The 12,035-nt window shown below is 45.4% G+C and overlaps 1 protein-coding gene across 1 annotated transcript; it reads right to left on the reverse strand.

The window, feature by feature from the left end:
- Nucleotides 1-510: 510 nt before the first annotated feature.
- Cct5 (chaperonin containing TCP1 subunit 5) lies at nt 511-11,721 on the reverse strand. Its single transcript, XM_051151030.1, has 11 exons — nt 11,528-11,721; nt 8,561-8,621; nt 7,933-8,097; nt 5,715-5,913; nt 4,207-4,399; nt 3,982-4,131; nt 3,459-3,578; nt 2,740-2,925; nt 2,509-2,646; nt 2,136-2,316; nt 511-644 (listed from the first exon to the last, which is right to left on the reverse strand). Exons 1-11 carry the CDS (start codon nt 11,630-11,632, stop codon nt 517-519), a joined length of 1,626 nt encoding a protein of 541 aa, XP_051006987.1. The 5' UTR covers nt 11,633-11,721; the 3' UTR covers nt 511-516.
- Between the last annotated feature and the right edge of the window lie 314 nt (nt 11,722-12,035).

Here is a 12,035-nt window from a genome sequence, read left to right on the forward strand (position 1 = left end):
TGGGATCCATTGGGACAGGGAATTGCGCTGGCTGGTTTTAACCTCCCAGACTCAAATTATGCCACCCCAGCCAAAAAGGTACCTAGGCCTCAAGTACCTGCCCTCTTACCACATGCTAGAGGCACAGTGCTGCCCCAGCCAGTTCTGACTGGCACCTGAGCTAATTGGCTCATTGTCCAACAAGTCAGGACTGGCCTGCCTCTGCTTTCTCACAGGGGCAGTTCACATTCCTGTCAACTGTGAAATGAAACCTGACACCAGGACATCTGAGCTGCTAAAGAGTATCTGTAGTGTTGTTTTGCTTTTTGTCACATCTAACGCTGCAGAAGGATGCTCAAAGACATCCAAAGAATACAGAGGCTGTGAGATCATATCCTCCACCGAGCTCTGAATTATTGGAACCAGTTACCAATCAGCTGCTTTTATTCCTGCCTCTACAGGCTGGGAGAAGGCTAGCAGTCACTGCATATACAGCACAACACACCCTTTATTTAGTCACAGTAGTGGATGGACAGTTTATTCCTCAGATTCCCCAGGCTTACGGATGTCATCAATCTTCAGAATCATTCTAACCATCTGTGTAGCAAGAGAGATCTGCTGCTTTTTGCCAATCAAGGTTTCTATGACATGCTGATACTGCATATCTGAAAAACAAACACAGCAATCAGTGACCCAAAAGCACCACCAACAGGCAGCTTCAAGTCACACAAGTCACAAAACGCTCAGGAAATGTAGTGGCTGCTGTGTGCGTGTCTGTGTTCCCAGTTACTAGGGAACCTGAGGTGGAGCTGAGGGGTTCAAGGTCAGTCTGGGTAACATAGTTAAATTCTATTTCAAAAACAAAAGTGGTTCAAGACTCTATCATTAGTTAGTCATGGATGGAAAGTGGCTCTTAGGCCCTACCTCTCCCTGAACTACTTGCCCCTGATGGACACTGGGTGGTCTTTGTCTTCAGCTGTACAAATGGTTGAGCCCACCAGGCTCTAATAGTCAATTTTAACCTATGGTCAGAGATAGTTCCGGTTAAACCCAGCAGTATACCGAACAGAACAAAAGACAGGAATGTGGGAGACAGACTCATAGGGAGGAAACGGTATAGGGGCAAGAGTATTCAGAATACATCACATATACCTATCAAAGTGTCAAACAATGAAGTAAAAAAAAAAAATTATATATATGAAAAGAGGGTCTAGAGATGGCTTAGTGCTCTCACAGAGGACCTGAGTTCCTAGCACCTACATGGCAGCTTACACCTATCTATTTAAATCCAGGACCAGGGGATCTAATGCCCTCTTCCAGCCTCCACGGGTACAAGACAAACACACAGTACACTTAAATGCATGCAGGCAAAACACTCATACACACGAAGTACAACAAAACCAAAACCTTTAAAAAACCCCCAAACGAACAAAACCCTGAAAACCCAAAACTGTAGCAGTCAACTGGCTACAATTTGCTATGTCATTTTCAGATGGATTTCCTCAGTACTGAGGACAATATGTAAGTGGGAACATGGTAGTAGAATTGCCAGGGATCATGACCATGAAGAAGCTAGACAGTGACATGACATCTCAAAGTATCCAGAGGGACAGCAGTGAAATGCATTTCTCTGCAACACAGAGCCAGCAGACACTTCCTGTCAGAACAGCAACGTGAGCCACTGAAGAGTTGCTGTTTTGAATGCTGGAGTAGACTGAACCCTGGTTTCTGGCTTGATGCTGGAGTCCATACTGTCAAAATGCTTTTACAAACTGTCAAGTTCTGTGGGTGAATTCATTGTAGAAATGCAGGTATGGGCGGTCTATCAGTAGAGAAATGTAGCAAAGTTTAAACAAGGTAAATGTATGTCACTTTTTCAAAAGCTGAACTGCCAAGCTGCTCCAGAGTTAGTTTCCCAAACACCCCACAGTCATGGGACAGCCAGGTGTCAAACTGTGAATGGAAACTCCTTTGTATGGCATCAGACATCTGTGCTGTGGTTAAATGATCAACTCAGACACTAAAATCTAGAACGCAACTATCCCAAGTGGATCCAAGAACTCACAAAGAACAGTCTTATAGCATGTGAAAGCTCACACATCACCTTCCAAGTCAACGGAAGCTTGTTCCACCCAGAGCCCCAATAAGCAACTCACCATTTGAACCCTTGTGCAAACAGTCGATCCCTAGGGCAGGGTTGGACTCCTTCACTTGCTTGGCTCGAACTTCAGTCATGGTCTGGATGGGATTCATGCCACTGTTTTCTGCAAGGGCCATGGGGATGACTTCCAAGGCATCTGCAAAAGCTCTCATGGCATACTGTTCCAGAGTTGGGCACTGGAAGGGCACAAGGACAGCGAGTACACTCAATAAGAGCCAACCGAACAGTTGTCCATAAGCACATACTGAAAAACTTACTCAAGACAAGTTTAATAAACCACGGTTACTTATCTATAGAATAAAGGTGGGAAGGACATGAACACACCTGAGACCTCAGACACAGCAGTTCTCACGGCCCTCTGCCCTTACCTTGTCTGCTGCTTGGCTGACTGCCAGAGCGCAGGCTATTTCGGCTGCCCCTCCTCCGTACACAACACGGTTGTCCCGGATGAGGTTCCGGATGACACACAGGGCATCGTGGAGAGATCGTTTTGCTTCTTCAATGATCTGGGGGAAAAGGCATGTCTCAGTTCCTCATGCTGGCAGAGCAAGCACCTGGACCCACTGAGCCATCTCCCAGGTGAAGGATGGAAGTCTTACCATCTTGTTTCCTCCTCTGATGAAAATGGTCACAGCTCTAGAGTTCTTACACTTCTCAATGACCAGCATTTTGTCTTTTGTAGTACCAAATGAGATCTCCCGTACCACACCAGCAAAGCCCAGCTTCTCAGGGGTAAGCTCGGAGAACCTTGGGACAATCCGTCCTCCCGTTGCAATGGCGATCAGCTGTTAGGTTGCAGAGAGGACAGGTAGCTGCGGTCAATGCCAGTGAACTTCCAACATCTAACCTAGGACCACTTTGTTCACTAGACAGCAAAGTTTTCATGTCTCCTGCAAAACGTCTTGTTAGACCAACAGGCTGAGGAGCTGGTGCTACCCAGCTCTGTCACTGTCAACTCTCAACCCAGTCTTCTAATGTCTGGGTGGCCCTGTCTGCGAACCCAGTTCACATGCCCACCACAGCACAGCAGGCTGGAGACGGAAAGGAGAGCAAGGTTTGTGCAGACCAGCTCTGAGGAGAGCTGTTGCCATTCTGCTGCTACAGGAGGGCGCAGCTCAGGGTTTCCTGTTTCTGAAAGCCAACAGGGAAGCTCAGAGAGTTGACTATTCAAACATGACTCTGGAATGTTCTACAGTTCCTCTTCCTGTTGCTTTCTGGTGTGCTGTGGTTGCTATGGGCAAGTGCTGTAAGGGTGACGCTGAAACATGCCCTACAGGTTCACCCCACACCCAGCAAGGCCTAAGTGTTGGCCTCCTACCTCAATCTCAGGTCCTCCTACCCAGCGAACTGCAGGCAGGGCGTTCTGAAGAAGTAAATGATTGGCTTCGTCATCAAAGCCCCACTGGCAAATAGCTAGGTTAGCACCAGTTTCTTTAATCTGGGAAAAGAAATACCACAACTGTATCAATACAAGTAGGTATTTGCTCCTTGTTACATGATCTGATAAAGGGGAGGTGCACAGCTGTGTGTGAAAGGGACAGAAAAGCACATAGAAGGAAATGTGTATCTTTATCTGTTCTTTCCCCCACGAAGCCAAACTATGCTCTCATCCCTGCTACTTCACAGCTCTTGTCTGTTCCCCGTGGGCACAGCTAAGATGCCAAACTCTCATGACAGTCCAGGACAAAACCCACTTCTTTCCTCATGTCATTTTATGTTTTTTACTGTGCTTGCTTTTATGACTGCAACAGCACAGGCCACACTACGTGTTACTTGGTGCCACGTGACAAAGCCCAGATCCTAACTCAGCGCCTGCCGTTTAGTGGAGCACAAAGACTCACCTGCTGAATCATCTCTTCAAACTTCTCCTTTTCATATCTCTGCAGGGCTTTGTAGTCCTCCACAGAGGTTACATCCAGCTTGTGCTTTGTCTTTGGTTTAGGTGGCTCAAATGGACATGTGAGAATTGCAATCTTAGCATTTTCCACTTTCTACAGGAGAGGAAGAGCACTGTAAACAGTGTGTTGGGTTGAAAGCAGGGTAAAGCTACAAGCGCACCAACTTACTTTTGGCATCTGTGGGTGACTGAAGTCCTTATCGACGACCACACCCTTTATCAGTTTGGTGTCCTCCAGCCTCCCTCCCACTTTGCCTTCCACTTTGATGAGCTCAAAGTCAACATCTCTTCGCTCCATATCTGCCACAGTGAGGACGGCATCCACAGCAATCTCAGCCATTTGTCGGTGACAGCTGTTAACGCTGAGGAAAACACACAAAGTTTACATTCCTTACATGACCACAGCATCCAAACCACATGATGTAACTCAACAGCGCTTCTAGGAAGACCTGCGCAACTTTGCAAGTTCAGAGCAGAACAGGGACAGGAACAGTCTAGGAACAGCAGTAAATCTGAGTCATGTAACCCTTTACGATTTGAACTAGAAAGTCTTGAAACCCAAGCATATGCCGATTTCTCCCTAGAAATGCATGAATCCCCTGGTGTTGGCTAGGTCCACCTTACAGCAGGATCTTCAGTTACCTGCTCTAACTACATTCCAGCCTCATGCTCTCTGTTCTGAATGTCTGGCCCTTTATTACAAGTGCTCAGCTTCCCATGTCTTCTCAAACACTGATTAAGCAGTCCTCACGTGCTTCACAGCTCAGACTTACTGCATTTCCCTTCGTGTTGAGACCATTCCTTTTCTGCTAAAACTACCAGATACACATTAAATATCCAACAGATGACACATTTAAGTACCACTCGCACTACTAAGTGACTTAACAAAAGGTAAATAAGGCAGGTGAGACGGCTCAAAGGGTAAAAGGACTTGCTGCCAAACCCAGTGACTTGATTTTGACTCACAGACCCACATGGTAGGAGAAAGCAGACTTCCACAAGTTGTATATGCACAAACAAAAGTAAGCAGAGTAGTAAGGGGGAGATGAGACGGCAAAAAAGAAGTAACAACTACCCAATTTCTATCATATATGGAATATTTACATTAAGACTATTTAAAGAGTGGTGTCAAGCAGGAGGGGGACAAACAGGAGTAAAGTACAAGAAAGCACTTATGAAATGTCGTAATAAAGCCCATCATACTATGTGCAACTAAAAGGAGTTCATGTATACCAATGTTTTTGCTAGGTTTTAATACTACATTATGGTAGTAGCCTGGAGGGTTTCTGCCACTGTATAGAGGAGCATCTCTTGGCTGAGGTCACTAGTCTTCAGGGGCAAGAGCAGAATTAGGAAATATTGACAACATATTAAGACAGGAAGGTCAATGTGAAGACCATCCTCCTAATTACACTCAAATTTTAGATCAGTACATCTACTTATTGAATGACAATACAAATGCTTCCTCAGAATGGCTTCCTAGTGATGAGGTGATGGGAACAAATGGTAGAAGAATGTTATAGTCAGGGCGCTTTAATAACTGGCAATTCCTGCCTCCAACCAAAACACAGGAAAATGAGCAAAACCAACAGAAATCACAGTGTTGCCTTTTAGAATAGGCGAACAGTTCTCCAAGGGGAGGCTTGCAAACCATAGCTCTACTGCTAGGACACGCACACTTTTGAGCCCAGCGTGGTTTTTGCAGTCTGAATCAGGGGTTCAGGGTTGTATATGTCAACAAGCACACTATCACTGATCTTGTCCAGGTGGTCTATAGCGATTCGGGCAGCCTGTTCGTAGCCATCAGCAATTCTGATTGGGTGAATGCCTCGGTCCAGCAGCTGCTCAGCTTCTTCCAACAAGGCACCAGCCAGGACTGCAAGCAAGATAGCAGACCATCAGTTTAAGATACACATTTTAGGACAGCCTTACATGCTACCCTGAAAATCAGAACACTCTAGAATTGGGCTGGATGTAATCTTAGAAGCCAGGGCTATTACTGAAAGGGAGGAGTGGGCCCCTCTCTTAGTTTTGATCAGTCAAGGTCCAATAGGCTGCTCCTTAAAGATGACTTAGATAATAAGAACTTAGACAAGGAGGGGATAAGAAGACGGGCCAGTGGTTTATAAAACACCGACAGCCCTGGAATTCGCTGGGTGCAGTGGTGTACACCTGTAATCCCAGCACTCAGAGGAAGAGGCAGGAGGATCTCTGTGACTTTGAGGTCAGCCTGTGTTCTACAAAGTTGAGTCCAGGACAGCCAAGGCTACACAGAGAAACCCTGTGTCAAAAAGCCAAAAACAATGTAGGCCAATATCTGGTCTTTGCTACTTTGTGGGTTCGTCTTTTTCCGCACCCTGTATGTCCCCAGTTTCATACCCTCATGATAGGAGAAAAAGGATGGAAGGGAAAGAGACAGAGATCCATGACTCTAATTTCTTTCCTTTTGTTTCTTCATTGACCATGGCTACTAACAAATTGCAATCAAGCCCCTCACCACCCTTTTCCACACCTAGCAGGGCTCTAGCATTTATATACCCTCTGAAAAGTTCCCAGAGTTCTAAATGTCACAAATTTGCAGTAACTATTTGCAGCCAGCTAGAGCATGAGGCAAATCAGTCATCTGCTGCAGATAGTCCAAATAATCCCCCCACCCCCATCCCTGGGATTAAAACCAGAACACTTCCTTATATTTATGTGTGTGTGTTTTAAAAAGAAACCAAAATTCCAAAATTGTCACTACACAGGCCACAATGCAAGAACAACATTTGAAAGGGAAAACACCTAATTGTGTTTCTGTGGCCAGAGACTTGGGCTCAGTGAAAGAAGTTTGGCGTATGGAAGGCTGACAAGTGCTGATTGTCATCACCAACCCTTACCCCCATTGGTGACAAAACTGAGTTTAGTTCTGCTAATTTAAAACTTCCTGTGCTCCATGCACACCTTTCGGCAGCACTAGGAAAATCATGCCAACTCCAAAAGAGCACAGAAGGGGCTGAAGAGATGACTCAGAGGTTAAGAGCACTGTTTGCTCTTCCAAAGGTCCTGAGTTCAATTCCCAGCAACCACAAGGTGGCTCACAATCATCTATAATGAGGTCTGGTGCCCTCTTCTGGTGTACATACTGGCAAAACACTGTATACTTAATAAATCAATCTTAAAACAACAACAACAACAACAACCAAAAGAGCACAGAATTAATGACTTTAAATTAGCTGTGGCAAAGGTAACCCTGCATATTCTAATATATCTTCATTTTTTTTGATTTGTGCAGTAATTAAAATTATATTTATTTTTGAATATATGCAAAAGCACACATGGGTGTGGAGGCAAGGGTGAGCTAGCTGCAGTCAGTCCTCCTTCTACGACATGAACCACAAGGATCAAACTCAGGTGCTCAAGCCGTCTTGCCAGCCCTCAAATTTTGGATAGCTATCAAGATTTCAAAAAGGGGTGAAAAATGCTATAAACAAATAAGGTAATCCATGTTTTCTCTTCAGATGCCCACATATTTTCTAGTTAACTCTTTGAGAATTAGGTGGAGGAATCAAGGCACATCCTGCCCCTTGGTATGAGAACCAGGGCATTCTCTGTATGTCCACAATGTAGTGTCAGCAATACAATGCAATGGACAATCCAATAAGTCCCTCCCCCAATTTATCCCAACAACCTCCGCAGTTTCAAAAAAAAAAAACAGATCAAAAGCACACAGCACAATTGGCTGTCCTGTCTCGTTGCCTACAGCTCTTTCCCAGCACTCACTTTTCAAAGGCTGATCCACTTGTGCCTATCATGTGTCCCTAACTTCGGACGGTTTTCATGATCTGATGCAGAAACATTATCTCTTGTGACACTTTTAAACAACCTCTCTTAAGTTAGAAAGGCCTCTTCTTACCAACCACTCCTGTGGTTCCATCTCCAATTTCATCATCCTGGGATTTGGACAGTTCAACCATCAGCTTGGCAATCTGATGATCAACATCCATCATGCTTAGAATGGTAGCACCATCATTTGTTACGGTCACATCGCCATCCTTATCAACCATCATCTTATCCAGCCCTAAAAGAAAAGCATTCAGAAGGAAGTTGGGCAAAATAATGGGTACTCAGTACTGAAAGCTTCTATAGGATTTAGAGCATCTCTCCCGTTCCTACCATGAAATTTATTAGCAACAAATAATCCAACACACATGAAATATTCACCAACGGCACTCTTCCACCAGCCAACCCGTACTCCACACTGAAAATAGCCTAACCATCTCAAACCAGAGAAATGTGATCAACTGCCACATGACGATCCATTAAATAGAGTGGCAAATCAAGACACACAGGTGTGCTCTGGAACACACCAATGAAATGAGGAAAAGCCTCTCTCTAAGCTGTGAGCACACTAACGAGAAGGAGCCTGGATATTCAGAACCTTGGCTGTACTGAGTGCAAGATCATCCGCTGCGTTTCTCAAGCAGCATTATTGGCTGTGCTATGATTTAAAACTTTATAGAAAATATCAATGGTTCTCTTACCATTTGGCCCCAATGATGTTCTCATTGTGTTTGCTACAGCTTTTGCAGCCATGATGTGAGACTAAAAGAAACAAACAAACATCTAGTTATATGTCATTTCAACAATTAAGGGCATACAGGCTGTCATTATTATTGAGCTGAGAAGACAAAAAACCCAACTCATGACACTTTCAGAGTTTAATTGATTTATTTTCTGAGACAGGGTTTCTCTGTGTAGTCCTGGACTCGCTTTGTAGACAGGCTGGTCTTGAATTCACTGAAATCTGCCTGCCTCCCTGAGTGCTAGAATCGCCGGCTATACGTTCAGTTTGCACCAAGGCTTACTGAAGAGAAACACCGCATAACCCACACACAGAAGAGTCACCGTTGCTAACATTTTTTAGCAAACACTATTTTCAAAAGGAAAGTTCTGAATGATGGCTAAGACTTTAGTAACAGCGTGCCTACCGGGCATGGATCCCGGAGACCGTTCTTAGCTGTGAGAGATACTAGAGTAAGGGTTAGAAATGCAGCTCCGTGAGAGTGATTGCCTAGCATGCACATGAGACGCAGTGGCTAAGAGCATGTGTTACTCGTACATTACAGATGGATGAGCCACCATGGGGGTGCTGGGAATTGAACTCAAGAACTCCAGAAGAGCAGACAGTGCTCTTAATCTCTGAGCCATCTCTCCAGCCCAGCATGTGCTAGCTACTCTTGCAGAACACCCAGGTTCAGTTCCCAGCACCCACATGGCAGCTCCTGATCTAGCTGATCTGATGCCCTCCCTCTTCAGGCTTCCACTGGCACCAGAAAGCACATACATAGAAGGTACGGATACACATAAAATAAGTTCATCTAAAAAACAAAGCAAAAGGCCACAATCTCATTATCATGCAAATCTGCCTTTTTTTCTTTACAAATGGTAAAGTTACATGTGTAACAAACATTGCTGTCCTGAACTCACTTTGTAGACCAGGTTGGCCTAAAACTCAGAGCTCAGCCTACCCTTGCCTCCCAAGTGCTCGGATTACAGGTGTGCATCACCGCACCCAGCTGCATGCACCCATTTTTTATTTACATCTATAACTCTGGTCACACAAAATTTCAAAGGAGGAAAGTGTAAGTGACTTTACCCATGCAAGCATTATAGTCACTTATTTTCTAATGAGTCCTTTAACAATTCCAAAGGTTTAAAATGACTTTTGGTGCCTTAGTGCTAAAGTGCAAAAGCAACAGCCTTTTCTGCAAAGTACTCCAGAGCACTCCTGGCTCTCCCTGGGTGATTGTGACCTCTGATATAAACTTCTCTAACCAAAGAAATCCTGCGTTTTCAGACTGTGTAAGTACACGTTCCTTAACTTCTCCTGTCACCCCCAGCAACAGACTACAAAACACCAAGTTCATTTGGTATTTGCAAACTCTGGTGACTCTCAAAATGCACTCTTAAAGTATGTATTCATAATGGTGTTTCCATAGGGAACTCTTTCTCTGGGTGTCCAAAGATACTGGACATCTGGACTTAGTTTTGGTTGGCTAACCTAGGATGTACTGGGCAGAGGCTAAAGAAACAGCTCAACACTGTACACAGAACAGGCCTCTGCCACAAAGGACTGGCTCCAAATGCCACGGCTAAGCTCACTGCTCTGGACCACTAGCATTGACTTGCTTAGAGGTGGACTGAAGTCATGGTCTTTTTCTCTTGCAGCTGTGAAATCTTTGACAATTTCTCTATGGCCCTGCCCCTAGGCACCTAATTCTGTAAACAGTACCCATCCTGAGTGAGGACCACATGTAATTAGCACAAAAGGCTGACACCACGGAACTGTTGAAAGAATTAATGGGTAAATTTTCAGTCCGTTGGAATGATACTTTATTTCCAAGTCCCTGGAGGTGAGGGGGGGAAAAAGTGGAACCGAAAACATAATTCATACAACCTGAAAAAAATTCTCCTTAGAAAGTAAACAGAACCAATAATCTACCATGCCTCAACTGCTTTGCCCACTTCTTTGGTCATCCCAACACACCTGTCTAATCCTTGGTGTGACAGAAAAATCCCCACTGAGAAACAAGGTGCAGAGAGCTTGTGTAATTGGGAGTCAGTGAGATCTCCCTAACATCAGGTGAACAAAGGACGCCTCAAACCTGGAGGAATGACTGGCATACAACACCAAAGGTGGGGCTCCCTCCTTTCTCTGTGTTTTTTGTGGCAACACCTGTGAATGACACTCCTTTCTTACTAGGGTCCTAAAATTGCGCCTTGGCCTTTTTTTTAAATCTCTTTCCTTCTGCAGAACATCCCTTTCTGTTTAATAATTTGGCTCTGCTTTCCCGCAGCGTAACTTTGTTTCCCTGTCATGGGGTCAAGAGCTCCAATTTTGGGGAAGCATCATAATTTGCAGCCAACTGTACTACACTGAAACGGTCTCCTAACCACTCCAACATTTTCTGGTACAAGAGGATTTACGGTCTCCTCTGAATACAATGCCCTGGACCTTTCAAATGTGTAGTTCCTTCCATCAAAAGTTGGAAGCGCTCCCTTCCACTGTCATTTGTCATCGTGCTTACAATTTGCCATTCGGCTAGCACACGGCCTGTCCTGTGCACCTTCTTCACGCTTCTAATTCTTTCTTTACGGGGCGGCACCGTGTCTAAGGGACAAGCCGTTTACAGCTGCACTAGTGAATGACTTACACATTTTGTTGAGGTGGCTGCGGGCCGGCTCCCCAGAGGAGCCTAGAGATACGACCCCACCCAGCTTGAAAGAACAGTCCGGCCCTCCCATCCCCACCTTCAGGCTAAGGCCTCTACACCCTTTTCCGCACCCAGATAGTGGGTGTGCACCTGGACCTCAGAGGGGCTCCCCGGAACCGGAGATTCTCAGCCTTTCAGACCAGCACATGGCCGAACTGCGCCCTTTGCCGGCGCAGGCGCAAGAGCGCTCCGGCGCCTCCCTTTATCCCGCTGCCGCGCGTTCCGGGCCGTTACCTTAAGGGCCTCAAGCCCCATGAGACGGGACTTGCGATCTTGGTCCTTGATAATAAGGAAGGGGCGCCCATACTCATCGAAGGCGAGGGTCCCCACGGACGCCATGGTGGACGAACAGGAACAAGAGCTCTCCAATAACCGGCAGGGACCACTCCAGAATAGGGAAAGCACCTTCTTCTCGCGAGAGGACGTAAACTCTCGCGCGTGCGCAGTGAAGACCGCGAGATTTACTTTTCAACTGTGACTTTTTTAACGCCACAGAGTACCTTCTGGAATCCAAGGTTCTTGGAAGCGTCTATCATCCAGAAAACTAGGGAGATTCCAAACTTAGAAGGGAGTTTTTATAACCCAATTACTAACACTAGACGTAATTCAGTCACTGATTAAAAGTTTTGATGTTTGAAACTCTTTGAATACAGAGTCTCAGCCGGGAGATAATTTCTTTAAGATATTTTTTTTCCCCTTTATTCCCACCCCTGCTGAGACATTGATAGATTCCACTTCCGGT

This window comes from Acomys russatus, chromosome 9 (genome assembly GCF_903995435.1).
Source record: "Acomys russatus chromosome 9, mAcoRus1.1, whole genome shotgun sequence".
In the NCBI taxonomy this organism is placed as follows: domain Eukaryota; kingdom Metazoa; phylum Chordata; class Mammalia; order Rodentia; family Muridae; genus Acomys; species Acomys russatus.

Coding starts and splice junctions, on each gene's coding strand:
- Cct5 (XM_051151030.1), bottom strand. CDS start 11,632: ATGGCGTCCGTGGGGACCCTCGCCTTCGATGAGTATGGGCGCCCCTTC. Junction 8,622..11,527: donor TGGGGCTTGAGGCCCTTAAG/GTAACGGCCCGG, acceptor TGTTTCTTTTAG/TCTCACATCATGGCTGCAAA. Junction 2,647..2,739: donor TCAGAGGAGGAAACAAGATG/GTAAGACTTCCA, acceptor CTTTTCCCCCAG/ATCATTGAAGAAGCAAAACG.